At 46.9% G+C, this 23245-nt stretch overlaps 1 protein-coding gene across 4 annotated transcripts in view; it reads left to right on the top strand.

Moving 5' to 3' along the window:
• LOC142250855 (uncharacterized) overlaps window positions 1-23245 on the top strand; it is a 41206-nt gene that overhangs the window by 7772 nt on the left and 10189 nt on the right. The window contains exons 2-8 of one of the 4 annotated variants that reach the window (XM_075323124.1): window positions 1046-1179; window positions 1683-1775; window positions 3969-4082; window positions 5928-6035; window positions 6782-7033; window positions 8304-8460; window positions 8562-10190. In XM_075323124.1, the coding sequence (XP_075179239.1) occupies window positions 1146-1179; window positions 1683-1775; window positions 3969-4082; window positions 5928-6035; window positions 6782-7033; window positions 8304-8460; window positions 8562-9477 (1674 nt within the window). In that variant the 5' untranslated portion in view covers window positions 1046-1145 and the 3' untranslated portion in view covers window positions 9478-10190. Of the gene's footprint in view, window positions 1-1045; window positions 1180-1682; window positions 1776-3965; window positions 4083-5927; window positions 6036-6781; window positions 7034-8303; window positions 8461-8561; window positions 10191-23245 lie in introns of those variants that run through there. The other 3 variants (XM_075323123.1, XM_075323126.1, XM_075323125.1) reach the window with 3 other exon arrangements.

Below are 23245 nucleotides of genomic sequence, written 5' to 3'. Positions count from 1 at the left end.
CAGACCGCGAGGTGCAGAGAGGCCAGAGGAGAGGATCAGACCGCGAGGTGCAGAGAGGCCAGAGGAGAGGATCAGACAGAGCTGCAGAGAGGCCGGAGGAGAGGATCCGACAGAGCTGCAGAGAGGCCGAAGGAGAGGATCAGACCGCGAGCTGCAGAGAGGCCGGAGGAGAGGATCAGACCGCGAGCTGCAGAGAGGCCGGAGGAGAGGATCAGACCGCGAGCTGCAGAAAGGCCAGAGGAGAGGATCAGACCGCGAGGTGCAGAGAAGGCCGGAGGAGAGGATCAGACCGCGAGCTGCAGAGAGGCCGGAGGAGAGGATCAGACAGAGAGCTGCGGAGAGGACGGGATCTGTAATTCTATTTATTTGGCAAAATGATGATCTGCCCTTGTCAGCATTTCCCCTGTATACAGATCTGTATATAGAGAAGGAGACACAGGGGCTACTAAGGTGCCTGATTTACTACTGACGTGTCCTAAGAGGCAGATAATCTTCAAACTCATCGCTGGAAATCCACACTTTAGATGTAATATTACAGCTTATATATATTATTACTATATTACCTCCTGCATTATACTCCAGAGCTGCACTCACTATTCTGCTGGTGCAGTCACTGTGTACATACATTACTGATCCTGAGTTACCTCCTGTATTATACTCCAGAGCTGCACTCACTATTCTGCTGGTGCAGTCACTGTGTACATACATTACATTACTGATCCTGAGTTACCTCCTGTATTATACTCCAGAGCTGCACTCACTATTCTGCTGGTGCGGTCACTGTGTACATACATTACATTACTGATCCTGAGCCTATAGCGGTGCACTCCTGTCTGTTGAGCTGTGCATTGCTTGGGGTACTGAGTAATATGGTTGGGGGTCTTAGGACCTGCTCCACATGTAAAGTGCCTCCCAAATATATAAAGTCATTCAAAGTTCTATTACTCTTTCTAAAGTTAATTGTTAGAAAATTTACCAGATGTGATTTTTTTTTTTTTTATTTTTTTTTTTTTTTAAATTTTATTTTTTTTATTTTTATTTTTAGGGTTACCGGTATATCATCATTGATGACAGATTGGAGCTTTTATCCTCTACCCCCTGAGTAGCTTTCTGCTTTAAGAAAAGAGGGACTTGGTCCTCGAGAGATGATGGAGCGCTGCCGTTCATTCAAGTCTCTTGGTAGGTTCCCAGATCAGTATGTATTGTCAGTCACAGGAATGTATCCTGGCTCCGCGATGGCGAACATCCACAGGGGGCCGTGGCGTTGTACCGGCGTCCGAATGCGGGTGGCCGGGGTGTCGTGCCGGTGTCCGACTGCGGGGGGGCTGGGGTGTCATGCCGGTGTCCAACTGCGAGGGCCGGGGCACCAAGGCGCTGTGGAATTCCCTCAATGTAATATCTCCCCTGTTCTTTTCGAGGATTTAGTTGTCCTCGACTTCTTGCAGGCTTCACCCCTCGTATTGCAAAGGCTTAAATCTGCAGTATAATGTATTAATGAGCTGCGGCTTTATAATCTGCACCAGGGGTCGGTTTTTAGTGTGTGTTCTGCAGTGTGTGGATAAATTCTTCCTCGGCAGCACATCGGACGTCTCTTCAGGTCCTGACGTCTGTGGAGAGTTTCTTTTGTAGCCGAGGTCCGTTTGTCCCATTGATTTACATTTTATTTTGTTTCCTTCTTGCAGAATGTAACATGGTGAAGCCGGGGATCATGGTGAAGATCGAGGAGGAAGACCTGTATGACCCTCAGTGTGACGGATGCTCGGAGACCAGCGCAGGTGACCAATCAGGATGGGTTATCACACTAGTGGGGGTCTCGTCCCCGGCACTGATCAGCTGTGTTCATTTTCAGTCGTGCCCGTTATCATGAAAAGAGGGGAGGAAGAGGAAGTTACAGCCCCCCTTTCCACCTACCCGACAGAGCAAGCACGTGACTCGCTCTCTAGCGCCCCTCTTATAGCCAGGTCAATTATGGAATTGCCTGACAATAAGCCAGGAGGCCGCTATTCTACTATGCCGATGATTGAAGGGTTCCCGGTGAGAGTAAGGTATATATTCCCCCGACTCCTGCGGCGGAATATATCTAATCCTCCCCTGATCTCACTGGTTGCCCCACAATGATCCTTGGCATAAACTCGCTGCCACCAATCGATTATGATAACTATTACGCCGAACCCACAGACGTGGAATTCAGGATCGAGACAACAGAACAGCCCAAGATTAAATTATATATTTTTAATCGCCGTAAGGGCACACTAGAAACTACAATATATACAATATGGAATTTACAGAATATATATATATATATATATATATATATATATATATGTCAGAGTACATTTACAGATAAGACGTGGTTACAGTCAGATCAAGCAGTTACCTTATGCGTCTGGCTACAGGGGGGGTGCCGTTCGACCAGAGTTCTATGGACTTTCTCACGTGTTTAGTATACACGACCCCCGAGTAAAGACTGGAGACAAAAATGTCCACATTGTCTTTATCAAACTGGCTACAATCCATGTCCCCTCCCCCTGGTGACCTCGCAGGGGTGTACTGCCCCATCCCTATCCTGAGCCTAAAATAATATCCCAAAGTGAATATTATCCACAACTCCGGACTGGGAGGGCCGATCGGGACGGTTCTGGTGTCATCGAATCCACCTGTGTCCCCTCTGCCTACCGAGTCCAAGCACGACTCCTCTACCGGACTCCTACTTGCAGTTCTCTGTATCTCGCCGCCCCAGGGCGCAACAAAGAATTCGAGGGTATGCAGAGATGCGGCTCGGAGTCCCAATTTTAACGATGTAGGGGGGTGTGGCTCAGACGCACGGTAATATCATAACTGTGTATGACGTTATGGAGTCGGGAATATGAACTCCTGCTGGGAATGAGGGTCTTGGACCCATTTGGAGCTTCTGAAGGTTTTCCAGTTTCCCACCCACTCCCATGATGAATGGACATATCCCCCCAGGGGGTCTTCCTCTGGCTTGGCAGTGTAATTGAATTTGACACCTTCCCAGATGCTGAGTGATCTGAGGGGAATCTCTGTGTGTGCAGGGAGGGGGGTGTAGGTGTGGGGCCAGCTGGCTGACATGACTAAACGTCATAATTCTCATATCTCAGGATTTCCCTCACACCCGTATATAAAGTGTGTGGAGTGGAGCGCGACTCCATAAGGCCCCGGGCGGCCTCTGTCCATCCACGCTCGCACAGTAATATCCACCCCATCCTCCTGACAGTTGCCTGCTGCTTCTAGCACATGACAAGGCTGCTCAAGGCGTGAAGACTTCTGCTCGGATGTAGATTTTGCTTCTTTCCAGCCGTTTCCCCAACCACTTCCTAAAAGAGCCAAAAGATATGGCACCGCAAGCAAAAAAGGCAGGGAAAAGAGAGAAAAAAATATCCCCAACCCACAGCAAGCAAAGAGGTCATCTGCTTTTATCTGCATCAATCCGTCAGCTATAAATATAGATCAGTTTATGGAGATTCATAAAGTGAATGATTCTGGGCTCATTTTTTTTTTTTTTTGCAGAGTTATAAGGGAACTAAAAAAAAAAAAAAACAATTTGGAAACTGGAAAAACCTAAACAATAAATAGTCAAAACGGCAGTAATGAATCTGGGCTCCTAGTGATCTAATCGCTCCTCTGTTCTGCAGAAACTGAGGGTTAATCAAACATGCCTATTAGTGGGCTCGGGCACCCTGGGTGCGGCTAAGGGGATGGGTGCACTGTTCCGCTGCTGATTTTGCATATTCCCCCACCTCCCTCGCTGGTGATTGACAGCGCTGACTTGCCTAGATGAGCACGGTCTGCAGAGAAAGCTGTGAGTCACCACTGAGGAAGACAGGATGCAAAACCATCAGACGGACTGATGTCCTCTGCCACACACAGGGTGCACCGAGGACCGTAATTGGCTTATTTGATGACATTACTTGTTGCTGATACGTCCTGTGCTCTTTTATCTTTAGCAGGGTATTCAGTGATGAATCCAGAAATGGTGATAAAGGAGGAAAGAAACGAGGACGATTCCTCCACCAGGAACGAAGAAATGTACGAGGAGGAGGAAAGTCCGGAGAGCAGCTCAGGTAATAGCGAGAGCCGCTCCGAAATAAGCCGACCCGGGATTGTCGCTCTTCTGCCATTGTGTATAGTACAAATAGTCAAATAATCACAGATTCAAATTCCCCAAAAATAAAGTGAAATGTAAAGAGTAAAATGTGAATATATATAATCTGGACTAACACCCCTTTTCCTATTAAAAAATAAGAAATTCAACATATTCAATATCACCTCACATATAACATTTTTAACACATAACGTAAATGGCATATAAAAAAAACCCTGAAACACCAGGATTGCTATTTTTTTTTTTTTTCAGCGCCTACCTACAAAAAATAAGATTGAATCTTATATCTCAAAATGCTTTCAATAAAAATATATCAGCACATTAACCGATCCCTCACAAATCTCCAGCAACCAACAAAGGGAAATAAATATATATATATATACATACACACACTATATATATATATAATATATATATATATATATATTATACAGTGGAACCTTGGATTACGAGTTTAATTGGTTCCGGGAGTCTGCTCTTAAACCAAGTTACTCTTATATCAAAGCAAATTTTCCCATAGGAAATAATTGAAATGCAGACAATTCGTTCCACAACCCAAAAATATTCACTGTATTTATACAAAGTTATTACAGTAATACAATGAAATATACTGTATTCATATAAAATTATTACATTACACTAATACAAAATACTGTACAGTACAGTAAAAAGCATATAAAGAAAATTAAACTGCACTTTAGCTTACAATAGAATTGTTGTGGGAGAGATACAGTATAAGCGATGTGCTGCACTGGTCAGCAGAAAGAGAGTACAATACTGTATCCACAAATGCAATTTGATAGACATACTATATAGTATATACTGTACTGTACAATGGTATACTGTATACAGTACATATGTACAGAAAGTTACCTCCAGAGCGGGTCAGAGCGCGGTGAAAGGACAGAACCGGACGTGTGCTCGGTGAGTATTTGCTCTTATTGCAAAGCATTGCTCTTAAACCAAGTTACAAATTTGTAAAAAGCTTTGCTTGTCTTGCAGAACGCTCTTAAACCAAGTTACTCTTAATCCAAGGTTCCACTGTATAGGGGAAAAAAAAAACACCACAACCCGAGCCCAGTTCTACACTCCATTATGAAGTATAAGTTAACTGGAAGTATTTGGTAATTTTAGCTGCTATAATTTTTTTTATTTAAACAATTAACATAAGGAACTCCGTAAAAGAAATAATTATAAATAAATATGGCCAAAAGAAAAAAAATATTTGGTTGTGTGGTGATTTTCTGTAACTGGTAATATATATAATATATATAATATATATATACACACACACAATTTTTTTTATATATATACATATATATATATATATATATATATATATATATATATATATATATAATGTGTATATATATATATATGTGTGTATATAATCTTATTAATAATTTTATTGGTGTTTTTTTTTTTTTCCTCAATTCATTTTTTTCACTATTTCACTTCATTTTTACATTTTCCCCCATTTCTGACTACATTAAATAGTAAACTGAATGTTGTCATTCAAAACTACAACTCGTCCTACAAAAGCAAAACCCAAGACGATGCGGACAGAAAAATAAATACATGCAAAAATGACAACAACAGCCACTATTCTAATCTGCTAAACCTTCTCCCATGGATTTAATGTCCCCTGACAGTGCAGGCGGATTGTGGGGTCCCGGACGGTCCCGTTTTACAGGCCGGACTTCAGATTTGTTTTTTTTTTCTCTGCATTTTATTTCTCCGCAGTTCTGCTCTTGATTTGCAAAGTAACAGCCGGCCGCTGATGCAAATTCTTCTCTCCCCTCAGGTCATTATGTAAAGCACATTGTGGTGAAGCACGAACAAGATGAAGGCGCCTATGGAATCGCCGAGCAGCAGTTTGAGGACAGGATCAGCTCCCCCGAGCCCAGTCCAGGTAACTCTTCATTGCAGCCTATTGGGGGGTTCTTGTTTGTTTGCAGATTGATTATTGATTATTTCATAATGGTTGTTCAGGGTCACGGTAGGGGGGGGGGGGATTGTTGGAGGGGGGGTGCAATCGATGGGTTAAGGACACATTGCACAATCTGCCACTTTGGCACTTGGGCAGTGTCCCTGATTGAATATCCTCTACGGTTCTGTGTACGCAGCTCCCATGCAAGCCTTTGTGTCTTTACGTTAAAGTTATATATTATTGTCCTCCTGTTCCCGAAAACCAGATTATTCACGATCAGTAACCACAGAGACACACAGCGCTGCACGTGAGCTGCGTACACAAAACGGACATTTTTCACCTAGAATTTGCAGATTTATTTTTTTTACATTGGATGAATAAAAAAATGACTGAGTAATGTTCCCTGTAGTAAATGGTCACGTGTGACACATGAGCAATTTTCACTTTCGCACCGTCACGCGAGGAGATGACGATGGCCGGTGCAGAAGGGGAAGCTGCTCCTCACAGCGCCTCTGCCTGCCAAGGTCTCCGGTGTTTTGTAATCTACAATACCCAGATTAGGTTCCTCTTTTCTTTTTATCCTCTGTTACAATTAAGCGGCTTTTGCTGTTTTCGCCGCCATCAGGCCCCGGCTCCGCTCCCAGAAGCCGCTGCTTATTTTTCTCTCTGTCTCGACATCTGAATTTGATCTGCCTTTAACATCCAAATTTCCGGCTGGGCGGCCCCAGAGGAACAGGAGATGTCCCGCGGCCGGCCTGTTTTTCCTGTAGAGAGCCAGACGGCCTACAAGGTGCGCAACAGGAGGATGGCCATCCGGGTGGAGGAGCTGATCCGCCAGGTCCAGCATCACCCGGCGCTCTGGAGGCCATCAGACCCAGGGTACAGCGACCGCTATAGGAAAGCAACGGCATGGCTCGCCGTGTGCCAGAGCCTGTACCCGGACTGGGACGAGCTGGATGAAGGGGATAAAGGGATCCTAGGTAAGCCCACGGTACCATCCATATCAGACTATTACCCATCATGTGTGTTAGGTGACCCGACAATGTTGTTCCAAGGACCTCCGGCTCTTCTGTTTAATGTCCTGTCAAAATCTATTAATTTCCAGAAAAATCGGGAAACGTTTATATATTCCAAAAATAGACAAATCTTTAATATATTTAAGCTCAGTTTAACTTTTCTGCACTGGAAATTCCTCCCAAAAATGGAACTGAAATGGACTGATGGAGAGTGACGTTACAGGGGCATCGTAATCCACCGAGACTAACATGAAGGCTGCTTTCACACATCAGTTTTTTTGCATCAGGCACGATCCGGCAAAAAAACTGATGCAACGGATCTGGCAGAAAAACGGATCAGTTGCATCAGTTTTTTCCATCAGTTCCTTCGTTTTTGTGACGGATCCGTTGTGATACTGAGCATGCTCAGTTCAAAAAACGTATACGGCGGACATATCCGTTTTTGTGCCGGATCCGGCGTCCATAGGCTTCCATTATAAAACACGCCGTACGGCGATGGATCCAGCGGGATACGGTTTTTCGCCGGAGACAAAAAACTTTCCCCTTAGCGTTCCATCCAGCCACTGGACAAGCAAAGCTGGATGGAACGCAAGGCCATTTGGCACAATCCGGCGCTAATAGAAGTCTATGGGGGAAAAAAAAATCGTCTCTTGCCGCCGGATCGTTGTTTTCAGGTTTTTGCCGGATTGTGCCTGATGGCAAAAAACTTGTGTGAAAGCGGCCTATAGGGACATCGTAATCCACCGGAGAAAAGAAAATGCCCAAAACTCTCAAACATTTCTGCACATTTATTTATAAAAGAGCTCTACAGAAAGGAGTAATAATAGACAACTAGTCGACGCACAAAATATGGTAACAAAATTCTGCCACATTTTCCATTTCTTCTTTTTCTGACGCTGAAGAATGAAGAGTTGCCACGTCGGCTGTTTTGACTGGAAATTGAACAGAAGGAAGTCGTAAATCTGCATTAGTTTTATTTTCAGTGTTTCCATGTTTATATTCCATCATTGTTCTTTATGCTTCGTTCTTGAATGTCTGCTGTATGTGCCATATGTACCTCCCCGAGCATACGTGGCCCCTCTGCCTGAGCATACGTGGCCCCTCTGCCTGAGCATACGTGGCCCCCACCCCATTATGTCAGTCGGTCGCTGTGAGCTCATCCCATTTCTGCAGTCGTGTTTATTTTCAGGGATTTACATATTTTTCTAACTTATTCATTTGTGTTTTCTTGTAGAGAATCTTATCCAGAAGAGATGGCGGAGCGCTCGCGATCAGTTTAGGAGGGAAATAGTTAATTATGAAGGTCGGAGTGGGTCGGCCCCACTCACCAAGAAGCCGTACATGTACCTGCAGCAGCTGATGTTCCTGAAGCCCGTCCTGGACCTGCGGCCGTAAGTGTATTTTTTTTTCCATTCTTTTTTTCTTCTCATTTTTTGTTTTCTTGCTGCAAATCTGTTAAGTTGTTTTTTTTTTCTGCTATGTTTTACTATAGCGCAAACTCAAAGACTGGGGCAGAGGGAGACCCCAAGGCGTCCCGGGAGCACCTGCCGGTGGAGTCGGAGCCCGAGCTGCCTGCAGCCAGACCAGCAGTTTTGGTGCCTGAGAGCTGCATCGAGATCCCCCCCAACACCTCCGTCACCTTCCAGCAAGCTCCACCATATCGACTTCCAGGGAGGAAAAACAAGAAGGCGGTCGTCCCCCCGAGCTTCACAACTGTGGAAACCTTTGACGGCCAAGTGTTAGACTTTGTTCAGAGAAACATTGAGGAGGACTCGGAGGATGCGTTCTGCCGCAGCCTCGGACATTACATAAGACAAGTCCCTCAGGGATGGAGATTGCGGCTGCGTACCGCCATCCAGACCCTCATCGAGGGATTTATGCCCCCCAATAACCCAGAACAGGTCCTTGGCTTACTCAGCCAGGTGAAGCTGGCCCGTCCTGCTTCTGTGGCTCAAGCAATGCACGTAGAGGCCACGTCAGCGCCAATGGCCGCCTACCAGTCACCAACTCAGCTCAACAATGGCCGCTCCGCTTCCAACAGGACATGTGCGTCTTATCCACAGTCCTCCCCCCGTCATCATCTGCCGCAGACCAGACTCTCCTCCAGCTACGCGCACCATTCCCAGCCTGGGTATCCCTTCCATCACGAGTCCAGCCCTCCCGTCCCTCTCAACTCTGGTGTCTCCTCTAATTCGGTTTCTCCCCCCTCTCACGTCCCACCTTCCTCTCTGTCCCCCAGTCATTCCCACCATCTGCCTGTTTCATCCTGCCCTACCTCATACTATGGGCCCACCGCCCGCACCCACGCCCCCTACTCCGACTCCTGCTCTCCCGAATCACATCAGTCCTCTCCTATGAATGTTTCTTCCTCCCCGTCCTCCCCTCCCAGGTTTTTAGACTTAAATTAATGCTTTTTTTTTTATATACAGGGGCACATTTGGGGCTTTTGTATTTTTATGTATAGAAATATTTATATAGATATTTGGGTCATGTAGGGTGAGAAGGACGGTTAGTACTAACAAAGTGGGGGATGAAGTTACATGTGCGGCACCGAGGCGGGCGAAGAAAATGTCTCCCTCCCGACCTTTACTGCAGGGAATGGATAAAGTCCAACGAAGGTCACAATTGACATAAGGAGAGGAGGGGAAATGATGAGTGCAATTCTGGGCCGGACTGACATCTTCATAGGGATCCATCATGTCATCGGACCCCAGAGCCGGAAAAGCGGCCCCCGGATAATCTGGCCGGACCCTGCAATAATCGGACAACTCAAGTTTTTACTTTTTTAGACTCTGAAGCTTTCAGATACCGCACAACGTATACATACAATGCGGAACGTTTACCGAAAGTGCAAGGAGAATAGGGGCAGTAGTCCAGAGCAACCAGATGCCACGTCGTTGGAAAAAGAAAATTGAAGTCTGGTTGCTCTGGGTACTACTGTTCCCAATTTCTTTTTGCGTCACTTTTCAACTTTTCCAGTGATATAAAGTTTTCCCCAACATGGGGGCAAAAATGTGAGCGAGTGGGCTACTTTATATCTTGTCACTTTTATGTCGCCAATCTGTGATTTTCTGTTATTTAATGACGTTTGTACACGTTTTATCCAGTAAAAGTATTACGTTACCACTCTCCGTGTGTGTGAGTTCTGTGGAAGGCTCGGCAGGGATGGAGGGGGCCATACAGCGCTCCGATACAACCATATAATAAAGGGACCGTATAGCGCTCCGATACAACCGTATAATAAAGAGACCATACAGCGCTCCGATATAACCGTATAATAAAGGGATCGTACAGCGCTCCGATACAACCGTATAATAAAGGGGCCGTACAGCGCTCCGATACAACCGTATAATAAAGGGGCCATACAGCGCTCCGATACAAGCGTATAATAAAGGGGCTGTACAGCACTCCGATATAACCATATAATAAAGGGGCTGTACAGCGCTCTGATAACAACCGTATAATAAAGGGGCCATACAGCACTCTGATACAACCGTATAATAAAGGGGCCGTACAGCACTCTGATACAACCGTATAATAAAGAGGCCGTACAGCGCTCTCATACAGCCGTATAATAAAGAGACCATACAGCACTCCGAAACAACCGTATAATAAAGAGACCATACAGCACTCCGAAACAACCGTATAATAAAGGGGCCGTACAGCGCTCTGATATAACCGTATAATAAATGGGCTGTACAGCGCTCCGATACAACCGTATAATAAAGGGGCCGTACAGCGCTCCGATACAACCGTATAATAAAGGGGCCGTAGAGCGCTCCGATACAACCGTATATTAAAGAAGCTGTACAGCGTTCCAATACAACCGTATAATAAAGGGGCTGTACGGCGCTCCGATACAACCGTATAATAAAGGGGCCGTATGCGTGAATATTACACGGCTGTGGTGAGTCTTGGGTGGATAAACTTTGTTCCTTGGTGCCACTAGAGAGACGCTATTTCCTTGGCTGCGGAGGAAACCTCAGGTCACATAATGGGAACGATAAAAATCATCGCACCTAACGAACAAGAGCTTTGTTCGTTCTTTGGATGATTGCTCACATTTTTAGGCCTCGGCTCCACTTGCGTTTTGCATGGACGAGTGCAATAAAACATCGGATTACTCTCACTCTAGTGCAAAACTATGGGGCAGTGCCCATCTGCGATTGATTTCTCCTGCCATAGCGGCATGCTGCGTTTCACAGCGAGTCTCGGCTCACACGCCCCCATACAAGTCTATGGGAGCATGTGAAACATCGCACTGCACTCGCATGTAATCCAACTGCAGTGCGATGTACACAGACAGGCAGCGAAGGAGATGGGGAGAAAGTGCTCCCTCCCTTTTCTCTGCAGCTGTGATCCGATCACATCACAGTCACCTGACCCTTGGCTGATGCTCGCAACAGAGGGCCATTGGCATATCGCTTCCGATGCTCTCGCATTAGAAGCTGTACGCAAGTGGAAGCGTACCAATACACTGATTATTCCTAAAGGCTCCATGTTCATTTCTGCACATAGAACCTAAACACATTGGTTTTTGAAGCCGAGGCCCCAGATTTTGATGATCCGGTGGAGGTTTTCTGTGGTTTTGGGTTACAGTCTGGAGGTAAACAATGATACTTGTAGTGGCGTGATGCACTACGGACTCTGCAGTGATCGCGTCTCTATATTCCTCCATGCTCAAAAATCTGCATCTAAACCACATTACGTGATTTGAAAAATATAAAATATTTTGTAATTATTTGCACAACGATGGCAAAAACATCAACTGACTTTGGTTCCTACTCAAAAATATTTTAGCAAATTGGATTAGTAATAAACATAATCACAACAACATTAAAAAACACAATTCTGATGTAACAAAAGCCCGACAACAACAGAACCATGAACAAGCGCTGAGCACAAGCACCCGGACACCCCGACAATGTCCCACCCCCAATATGTAACAATCACATTAATGCAGATATCTTTTGAGCCGATCACTGATGGCCGGAACGAGTCGCTGACCTCCTCCGTTTCCGCACCAGTAACACTCGGCAGGTCCTCCCTTTCTCGGGGATTAGACCCAGAAGAGCAGAACACCTCATTAATACCAAAAAAATAGATCCCCATTGTAAATCTACATTACAATTCATTCACCTTCAGAGCTGCATTCACAATTCTGATGACTACCAGTTCTTACAGGGGCACTCAGTAATGAGACAAGCAGCGTCCTGAGCAAAATAAAAGTTCTGCACAACAGAAATGTGAGTGAAGCTGTGTGGCAGCACCGTGCATATGGGTGGGGCCCTACCATACACAGCGACTAGAAGCTCTACTTCTCACAATTTGTAAAAAAAAAAAATATATATATATATATATATATATATATGTCAGGGCCAGAAATATTTGGACAGTGACACAAGTTTTGTTATTTTAGCTGTTTACAAAAACATGTTCAGAAATACAATTATATATATAATATGGGCTGAAAGTGCACACTCCCAGCTGCAATATGAGAGTTTTCACATCCAAATCGGAGAAAGGGTTTAGGAATCATAGCTCTGTAATGCATAGCCTCCTCTTTTTCAAGGGACCAAAAGTATTTGGACAAGGGACTCTAAGGGCTGCAATTAACTCTGAAGGCGTCTCCCTCGTTAACCTGTAATCAATGAAGTAGTTAAAAGGTCTGGGGTTGATTACAGGTGTATGGTTTTGCATTTGGAAGCTGTTGCTGTGACCAGACAACATGCGGTCTAAGGAACTCTCAATTGAGGTGAAGCAGAACATCCTGAGGCTGAAAAAAAAGAAAAAATCCATCAGAGAGATAGCAGACATGCTTGGAGTAGCAAAATCAACAGTCGGGTACATTCTGAGAAAAAAGGAATTGACTGGTGAGCTTGGGAACTCAAAAAGGCCTGGGCGTCCACGGATGACAACAGTGGTGGATGATCGCCGCATACTTTCTTTGGTGAAGAAGAACCCGTTCACAACATCAACTGAAGTCCAGAACACTCTCAGTGAAGTAGGTGTATCTGTCTCTAAGTCAACAGTAAAGAGAAGACTCCATGAAAGTAAATACAAAGGGTTCACATCTAGATGCAAACCATTCATCAATTCCAAAAATAGACAGGCCAGAGTTACATTTGCTGAAAAACACCTCATGAAGCCAGCTCAGTTCTGGAAAAGTATTCTATGGACAGATGAGACAAAGATCAACCTGTACCAGAATGATGGGAAGAAAAAAGTTTGGAGAAGAAAGGGAACGGCACATGATCCAAGGCACACCACATCCTCTGTAAAACATGGTGGAGGCAACGTGATGGCATGGGCATGCATGGCTTTCAATGGCACTGGGTCACTTGTGTTTATTGATGACATAACAGCAGACAAGAGTAGCCGGATGAATTCTGAAGTGTACCGATGATATACTTTCAGCCCAGATTCAGCCAAATGCCGTAAAGTTGATCGGACGGCGCTTCATAGTACAGATGGACAATGACCCCAAGCATACAGCCAAAGCTACCCAGGAGTTCATGAGTGCAAAAAAGTGGAACATTCTGCAATGGCCAAGTCAATCACCAGATCTTAATCCAATTGAGCATGCATTTCACTTGCTCAAATCCAGACTTAAGACGGAAAGACCCACAAACAAGCAAGACCTGAAGGCTGCGGCTGTAAAGGCCTGGCAAAGCATTAAGAAGGAGGAAACTCAGCGTTTGGTGATGTCCATGGGTTCCAGACTTAAGGCAGTGATTGCCGCCAAAGGATTCGCAACAAAATATTGAAAATAAAAATATTTTGTTTGCGTTTGGTTTATTTGTCCAATTACTTTTGACCTCCTAAAATGTGGAGTGTTTGTAAAGAAATGTGACAATTCCTACAATTTCTATCAGATATTTTTGTTCAAACCTTCAAATTAAACGTTACAATCTGCACTTGAATTCTGTTGTAGAGGTTTCATTTCAAATCCAATGTGGTGGCATGCAGAGCCCAACTCGCCAAAATTGTGTCACTGTCCAAAGATTTCTGGACCTAACTGTATATATATATATATATATATATATATATATACAGTGCCTACAAGTAGTATTCAACCCCCTGCAGATTTAGCAGGTTTACAAGTTCGGAATTAACTTGGCATTGTGACATTTGGACTGTAGATCAGCCTGGAAGTGTGAAATGCACTGCAGCAAAAAATAATGTTTTTTTTTTTTTGTTTTTTTTTAAATTGTGAAAAGTTTATTCAGAGGGTCATTTATTATTCAACCCCTCAAACCACCAGAATTCTGTTTGGTTCCCCTAAAGTATTAAGAAGTATTTCAGGCACAAAGAACAATGAGCTTCACATGTTTGGATTAATTATCTCTTTTTCCAGCCTTTTCTGACTAATTAAGACCCTCCCCAAACTTGTGAACAGCACTCATACTTGGTCAACATGGGAAAGACAAAGGAGCATTCCAAGGCCATCAGAGACAAGATCGTGGAGGGTCACAAGGCTGGCAAGGGGTACAAAACCCTTTCCAAGGAGTTGGGCCTACCTGTCTCCACTGTTGGGAGCATCATCCGGAAGTGGAAGGCTTATGGAACTACTGTTAGCCTTCCACGGCCTGGACAGCCTTTGAAAGTTTCCACCCGTGCCGAGGCCAGGCTTGTCCGAAGAGTCAAGGCTAACCCAAGGACAACAAGGAAGGAGGTCCGGGAAGATCTCATGGCAGTGGGGACATTGGTTTCAGTCAATACCATAAGTAACGTACTCCACCGCAATGGTCTCCGTTCCAGACGAGCCCGTAAGGTACCTTTACTTTCAAAGCGTCATGTCAAGGCTCGTCTACAGTTTGCTCATGATCACTTGGAGGACTCTGAGACAGACTGGTTCAAGGTTCTCTGGTCTGATGAGACCAAGATCGAGATCTTTGGTGCCAACCACACACGTGACGTTTGGAGACTGGATGGCACTGCATACGACCCCAAGAATACCATCCCTACAGTCAAGCATGGTGGTGGCAGCATCATGCTGTGGGGCTGTTTCTCAGCCAAGGGGCCTGGCCATCTGGTCCGCATCCATGGGAAGATGGATAGCACGGCCTACCTGGAGATTTTGGCCAAGAACCTCTGCTCCTCCATCAAGGATCTTAAGATGGGTCGTCATTTCATCTTCCAACAAGACAACGACCCAAAGCACACAGCCAAGAAAACCAAGGCCTGGTACAAGAGGGAAAAAATCAAGGTGTTGCAGTGGCCTAGTCAGTCTCCTGACCTTAACCCAATTGAAAACTTGTGGAAGGAGCTCAAGATTAAAGTCCACATGAGACACCCAAAGAACCTAGATAACTTGGAGAAGATCTGCATGGAGGAGTGGGCCAAGATAACTCCAGAGACCTGTGCCAGCCTGATCAGGTCTTATAAAAGACGATTATTAGCTGTAATTGCAAACAAGGGTTATTCCACAAAATATTAAACCTAGGGGTTGAATAATAATTGACCCACACTTTTATGTTGAAAATTTATTAAAATTTAACTGAGCAACATAACTTGTTGGTTTGTAAGATTTATGCATCTGTTAATAAATCCTGCTCTTGTTTGAAGTTTGCAGGATCTAAATTATTTGCATCTTATCAAACCTGCTAAATCTGCAGGGGGTTGAATACTACTTGTAGGCACTGTATATATATATATATATATATATATATATATATATACACAGTACAGACGAAAAGTTTGGACACACCTTCTCATTCAAAGAGTTTTCTTTATTTTCATGGCTCTAAAAATTGTAGATTCACATTGAAGGCATCAAAACTATGAATGAAAACGTGGAATTAAATACTTAAAAAAGTGTGAAACAGCTTAAAATATGTCTTATATTCTAGGTTCTTCACAGTAGCCACCTTTTGCTTTGATTACTGCTTTGCACACTCTTGGCATTCTCTTGATGAGCTTCAAGAGGTAGTCACTGGAAATGGTCTTTCAATAGTCTTGAAGGAGTTCCCAGAGATGCTTAGCACTTGTTGGCCCTTTTGCCTTCACTCTGCGGTCCAGCTCACCCCAAACCATCTCGATTGGGTTCAGGTCTGGTGACTGTGGAGACCAGGTCATCTGGCGTAGCACCCCATCACTCTCCTTCTTAGTCACATAGCCCTTACACAGCCTGGAGGTGTGTTGGGGGTCATTGTCCTGTTGAAAAATAAATGATGGTCCAACTAAATGCAAACTGGATGGAATAGCACGCCGCTGCAAGATGCTGTGGTAGCCATGCTGGTTCTGTATGCCTTCAATTGTGAATAAATCCCCAATAGTGTCACCAGCAAAGCCCCCCCCCCATCACACCTCCTCCTCCATGCTTCACGGTGGGAACCAGCCATGTAGAGTCCATCCATTCACCTTTTCTACAAAGACACGGTGGATGGATCCAAAGATCTCAAATTTGGACTCATCAGACCAAAGCTCAGATTTCCACTGGTCTAATGTCCATTCCTTGTGTTCTTTACCCCAAACAAGTCTCTTCTGCTTGTTGCCTGTCCCTAGCAGTGGTTTCCTAGCAGCTATTTTACCATGAAGGCTGCTGCACAAAGTCTCCTCTTAGCAGATGTTCTAGAGGTGAGAAGGTGTGTCCAAACTTTTGGTCTGTACTGTATGTGTGTGTGTGTGTGTATATATATATATATATATATATATATATATATACACACACACACGGCGGACAGTATGTGTAATAGGGTTATGAAGGGGGAGATTTATTAAACATGGTGTAAAGTGAAACTGACTCAGTTGCCCTTAGCAACCAATCAGATTCCACTTTTCATTCTTCACAGACTCTTTGGAAAATGAAAGGTGGAATCTGATTGGTTGCTAAGGGCGACTGAGTCAGTTTCTCAGATCCAGTTTTCACAGATAAATCTCCCCCAAATCTGTTTTCTTGTCAGATAATTCAGATAACCCATAATGGCAAATAATTTAAATACAGATCAAAGAAAATGGATTTCTTCGGCGCTCTATTGGGAGACCCAGACGATTGGGTGTATAGCACTGCCTCCGGAGGCCACACAAAGCAATTACACTAAAAAGTGTAAGGCCCCTCCCCTTCTGGCTATACACCCCCAGTGGGATCACTGGCTCACCAGTTTTCTGCTTTGTGCGAAGGAGGTCAGACATCCACGCATAGCTCCACTGTTTGTAGTCAGCAGTAGCTGCTGGCTATATCGGATGGAAGAAAAGAGGGCCCATATGGGGCCCCCAGCATGCTCCCTTCTCACCCGCGGTGGTGCTTGTAAGGTTGAGGTACCTATTGCTGGTACAGAGGCTGGAGCCCACATGCTGTTTTCCTTCCACATCCCCTGGAGGGCTCTGTGGAAGTGGGATCTTGCCGGCCCCCAAGCCCTGGGGCCGGGCTCCATCCACAGACCCAGAGAACCTGCTGGATTTGGAGCGGGAGTGCCGTTCAGGGACAAGGCCCTGCAACTTTCAGGTACTCTGTGTCCCCGGCAGGCACGGACACTCTCAAGGCTTGCTGAGCGTTATAGTGCGCCGGGGACAGTAGCGCTGTGCACTGGGGTTAGGTCACTGCAGCTTTGCTGAGTGACGTTACATGTTGGGAACTACTGCGCCGACCGCTACTGGAGCGGCGGCGCAGCTGCGACTTGTGGTGCGCCGGGGACTTTGCGCCGACCGCGCTTTTACGGCGGCGGCGCTTCTAACTTTAGCCCCCGGCTTCTGCGGCCTAGCGCCGCTTCGTTCCCGCCCCCACCCTGTCAATCAGGGTAGGGGAGAGACACTGCTCAATAGGCAGCGCCGAGGGCTGGAGCTTTATTTACATGCTCCAGCCCTCTCACTAGGCACAGTGGGAAGCAGGCTTCCCGCTTTTCGTCTGTATAAGCCCAGGGCCCGCCCCCCCTCTCCACAGGACGCCGGCAGCCATTACACATGCGGTCTGGCTGGGGAAAGGCAGCAGGCTCTGGGAGACCCAGACTACAGGGATTTCGAACCCGCTCCTAAGCGGGCGGTAAGCTGCACTTTAGTGCTGGCCCCACTTGTGCCTCAGTGATATATTAGTGTACTTTTTTCTGGTACCATATATATATATATTTGCACTGTAAGGTCGCTTCTTGGCTGGACACCCTGTACTGCTCTGAGGAGGCAGCAACATGTCATCCGCAAAACGCAAGGGTGCCAAGGCACAGGCTGTGTACACTGCTTGTACTGCATGTGGGGCTGATCTACCGGCAGGCTCCAAAGACTCACATTGTATGCAATGTTCACTTCCAGTGGCACTTCGTCAGCCAGAGCTAATGTGGTGGTAGCCCAGGCTGAGACGCCTGTGAACCCTGCCCCGGTGACGGGGACAGACTTTGCAGTTTTTGCTGATAAAATGTCTGTGACTATGGCAAAAATCCTGGAGACCTTGCAGTCCAGGCCAGTTGCTCAGGCCATGGACACTGCTGTGTCTATGCTCTCCGGTCCCCCTCAGTTGGAACTAATCCGTACTTCAGGGGGGTCTCATGCATCACAGGCTGAAGTCTCTGACTCAGATGACAGTCCCAGGCAGCCTAAGCGAGCTCGCTGGGAAAGACCCTCCACGTCTTCACACTGTTCAGGGTCTCAGCGACAAGAGTCTCTCTGTGATGAGACTGAGGACGGTGACCAGGATTCTAATCCTGAGGCCCCTCTCAATCTGGATGCCCCTGATGGTGACGCCATGGTTAATGACCTTATATCGGCAATTAATAGGCTGTTGGATATTTCTCCCCCAGCCCCTTCTGCAGAGGAGGCAGCTGCACAGCAGGAGAAGTTTCATTTCCTATATCCCAAGCGTAAATTAAGTGCTTTTTTGGACCACTCTGATTTCAGAGAATCGATCCAGAAACACGACGCTCATCCAGACAAGCGTTTCTCTAAACGTTCTAAGGATACCCGTTATCCTTTTCCCTCTGAGGTGGCCAAACGCTGGACCCAGTGTCCAAAGGTGGATCCCCCAATTTCCAAGCTTGCGGCTAGATCCATTGTCGCAGTAGAGGATGGCGCTTCACTTAAGGATGCCAACGACAGACAGATGGACCTTTGGTTGAAATCTGTCTATGAATCTATCGGCGCGTCGTTTGCTCCAGCATTCGCGGCCGTGTGGGCACTCCAAGCTATCTCAGCTGGTTTAGCACAGGTGGATGCTTTCATACATCCACAAGTGCCGCAAGTGGCGTCCCTAACTTTGCAAATGTCTGCGTTTGCGACCTATGCTATCAATGCTGTCCTAGAATCTACGAGCCGTACCGCTATGGCGTCCGCCAATTCTGTGGTTTTGCGCAGAGCCTTGTGGTTAAAGGACTGGAAAGCAGATGCTGGTTCCAAAAAATGCTTAACCAGCTTGCCATTATCTAGAGACAGACTGTTTGGTGAGCCATTGGCTGAAATCATAAAACAGTCCAAGGGTAAGGACTCTTCCTTACCACAGCCCAGAGCAAGTAAACCTCAACAGAAAAAGTGGCAGTCGAGGTTTCGGTCCTTTCGAGGCTCGGGCAAGGCCCAATTCTCCTCATCCAAAAGGACTCAGAAAGAACAAGGGAACTCAGATTCCTGGCGGGCTCACTCACGCCCCAGGAAAGCAAATGGAGGAACCGCTTCCAAAGCGGCTACCTCATGACTTTCGGCCTCCTCCCTCCGCATCCTCGGTCGGTGGCAGGCTCTCCCGCTTTTGCGACATTTGGCTGTCACAGGTCAAAGACCGGTGGGTAACAGACATTCTGTCTCGCGGGTACAGAATCGAGTTCAGTTCTCGGCCTCCACTTCGGTTCTTCAGAACCTCCCCACACCCCAACCGAGCAGATGCCCTGCTGCAGGCGGTGGACTCTCTAAGAGCAGAAGGAGTCGTGATCCCTGTCCCCCCTCTCGAACGGGGGCGAGGATTTTACTCCAATCTCTTTGTGGTTCCAAAAAAGGACGGCTCCTTCCGTCCTGTTCTGGACCTAAAACTGCTCAACAAGCATGTGAACGCCAGGCGGTTCCGGATGGAATCCCTCCGCTCAGTCATTGCCTCTATGTCTCAAGGAGATTTCCTAGCATCAATAGACATCAAAGATGCTTATCTCCACGTGCCGATTGCTACAGAGCACCAATGCTTTCTACGCTTCGTGATAGGAGACGACCATCTTCAGTTCGTAGCTCTGCCATTTGGTCTGGCGACAGCCCCTCGGGTGTTCACCAAGATCATGGCGGCAGTGGTAGCAGTCTTGCACTCTCAGGGACACTCTGTGATCCCTTACTTGGACGATCTACTTGTCAAGGCACCCTCTCAGGAGGCATGCCGACTCAGCCTGAATTTTGCACTGGAGACTCTCCAGGCGTTCGGGTGGATCATCAACTTCCCAAAGTCGAATCTGTCACCGACCCAATCACTAACGTATCTTGGCATGGAGTTTCATACTCTCTCAGCGATAGTGAAGCTTCCACTGGCCAAGCAGTGGTCACTACAGACAGGGGTGCAGGCTCTCCTTCAAAGTCAGCCGCACTCCTTAAGACGCCTCATGCACTTCCTCGGGAAGATGGTGGCGGCAATAGAGGCGGTTCCGTTTGCGCAGTTTCATCTGCGTCCACTTCAATGGGACATTCTCCGCCAATGGGACGGGAAGTCAACATCCCTGGACAGGAAGGTCTCCCTTTCCCAGACGGCCAAAGACTCTCTGCAGTGGTGGCTTCTTCCCACCTCATTATCACAGGGAAGATCCTTCCTACCACCGTCTTGGGCGGTGGTCACGACAGATGCGAGTCTGTCAGGGTGGGGAGCAGTCTTTCTCCACCACAGGGCTCAGGGTACGTGGTCTCAGCAGGAGTCCACCCTTCAGATCAATGTTCTGGAAATCAGAGCAGTGTATCTTGCCCTACTAGCCTTCCAGCAGTGGCTGGAAGGAAGGCAGATCCGAATTCAGTCGGACAACTCCACGGCGGTGGCATACATCAACCACCAAGGGGGGACACGCAGTCGGCAAGCCTTCCAGGAAGTCCGGAGGATTCTGATGTGGGTGGAAGCCACAGCCTCCACCATATCCGCGGTTCACATCCCCGGCGTAGAAAACTGGGAAGCAGACTTCCTCAGCCGCCAGGGCATGGACGCAGGGGAATGGTCCCTTCGCCCGGACGTGTTTCAGGAAATCTGTAGCCGCTGGGGAAGGCCGGACGTCGACCTAATGGCGTCCAGGCACAACAACAAGGTCCCAACCTTCATAGCACGGTCTCGCGATCACAGAACTCTGGCGGCAGACGCCTTAGTGCAAGATTGGTCACAGTTCCGGCTCCCTTATGTGTTTCCACCTCTGGCACTCTTGCCCAGAGTGCTACGCAAGATCAGATCCGACTGCAGCCGCGTCATACTCGTCGCCCCAGACTGGCCAAGGAGGGCGTGGTATCCGGATCTGTGGCATCTCACGGTCGGCCAACCGTCGGCACTACCAGACCGACCAGACTTACTGTCCCAAGGGCCGTTTTTCCATCGGAATTCTGCGGCCCTGAACCTGACTGTGTGGCCATTGAGTCCTGGATCCTAGGGTCTTCAGGATTATCCCAAGGGGTCGTTGCCACCATGAGACAGGCTAGGAAGCCCACGTCCGCTAAGATCTACCACAGAACGTGGAGGATATTCTTATCCTGGTGCTCTGCTCAGGGAGTGTCTCCCTGGCCTTTTGCATTGCCTACCCTTCTTTCTTTCCTGCAATCTGGGTTAGAAAAAGGTTTGTCGCTCGGCTCCCTTAAAGGGCAAGTCTCGGCGCTATCCGTCTTTTTTTCAAAAGCGTCTAGCACGACTTCCTAAGGTGCGCACGTTCCTGCAGGGGGTTTGTCATATTGTACCCCCGTACAAGCGGCCGTTAGATCCATGGGATCTGAACAGGGTACTAGTTGCCCTCCAGAAGCCGCCCTTCGAGCCTCTGAGGGAGGTTTCACTTTCTAGACTATCACAGAAAGTGGCTTTTCTGGTAGCGATCACATCTCTTCGGAGAGTGTCTGAGCTAGCAGCGCTGTCATCCAAGGCTCCTTTCCTGGTCTTCCACCAGGACAAGGTAGTGCTGCGCCCCATTCAGGAGTTTCTCCCGAAGGTGGTATCCTCTTTTCATCTTAATCAGGATATCTCTTTGCCTTCGTTTTGTCCTCATGCAGTTCATCGGTATGAGCAGGATTTACATTTGTTAGATCTGGTGAGAGCACTCAGAATCTACATTTCCCGCACGGCGCCCTTGCGCCGTTCGGATGCACTCTTTGTCCTTGTCGCTGGTAAGCGCAAAGGGTCGCAGGCTTCTAAGGCCACCCTGGCTTGATGGATCAAAGAACCAATTCTTGAAGCCTACCGTTCTGCTGGGCTTCCGGTTCCATCAGGGCTGAAGGCCCATTCTACCAGAGCCGTGGGTGCGTCCTGGGCATTACGACACCAGGCTACGGCTCAACAGGTGTGCCAGGCAGCTACCTGGTCGAGTCTGCACACTTTCACCAAACATTATCAGGTGCATACCTATGCTTCGGCGGACGCCAGCCTAGGTAGAAGAGTCCTGCAGGCGGCAGTTGCCTCCCCGTAGGGGAGGGCTGTCTTGCAGCTCTAACATGAGGTATTTCTTTACCCACCCAGGGACAGCTTTTGGACGTCCCAATCGTCTGGGTCTCCCAATAGAGCGCCGAAGAAGAAGGGAATTTTGTTACTTACCGTAAATTCCTTTTCTTCTAGCTCTTATTGGGAGACCCAGCACCCGCCCTGTTGTCCTTCGGGATTGTTGGTTTGTTTGCGGGTACACATGTTGTTCATGTTGAACGGTTTTCAGTTCTCCGATGTTACTCGGAGAGAATTTGTTTAAACCAGTTATTGGCTTTCCTCCTTCTTGCTTTTGCACTAAAACTGGTGAGCCAGTGATCCCACTGGGGGTGTATAGCCAGAAGGGGAGGGGCCTTACACTTTTTAGTGTAATTGCTTTGTGTGGCCTCCGGAGGCAGTGCTATACACCCAATCGTCTGGGTCTCCCAATAAGAGCTAGAAGAAAAGGAATTTACGGTAAGTAACAAAATTCCCTTCTTTAAAAGAGTATTGGAAATCTCAAAACGCTGAAACTGTTAGAGCAAATTGGGTTGCAACATTTGGTACTCAAGCCTCCAAACCATTTTCTGTCCACCTACTTTTGGACCACCCTATGTATATATATATATATATATATATATATATATATATATATA

This window comes from Anomaloglossus baeobatrachus, chromosome 9 (genome assembly GCF_048569485.1).
Source record: "Anomaloglossus baeobatrachus isolate aAnoBae1 chromosome 9, aAnoBae1.hap1, whole genome shotgun sequence".
NCBI classification, from domain to species: Eukaryota; Metazoa; Chordata; class Amphibia; order Anura; family Aromobatidae; genus Anomaloglossus; species Anomaloglossus baeobatrachus.
The sequence above is the reverse complement of the archived record's forward strand: the minus strand, read 5'-3'. Positions and strand labels throughout refer to the sequence as shown.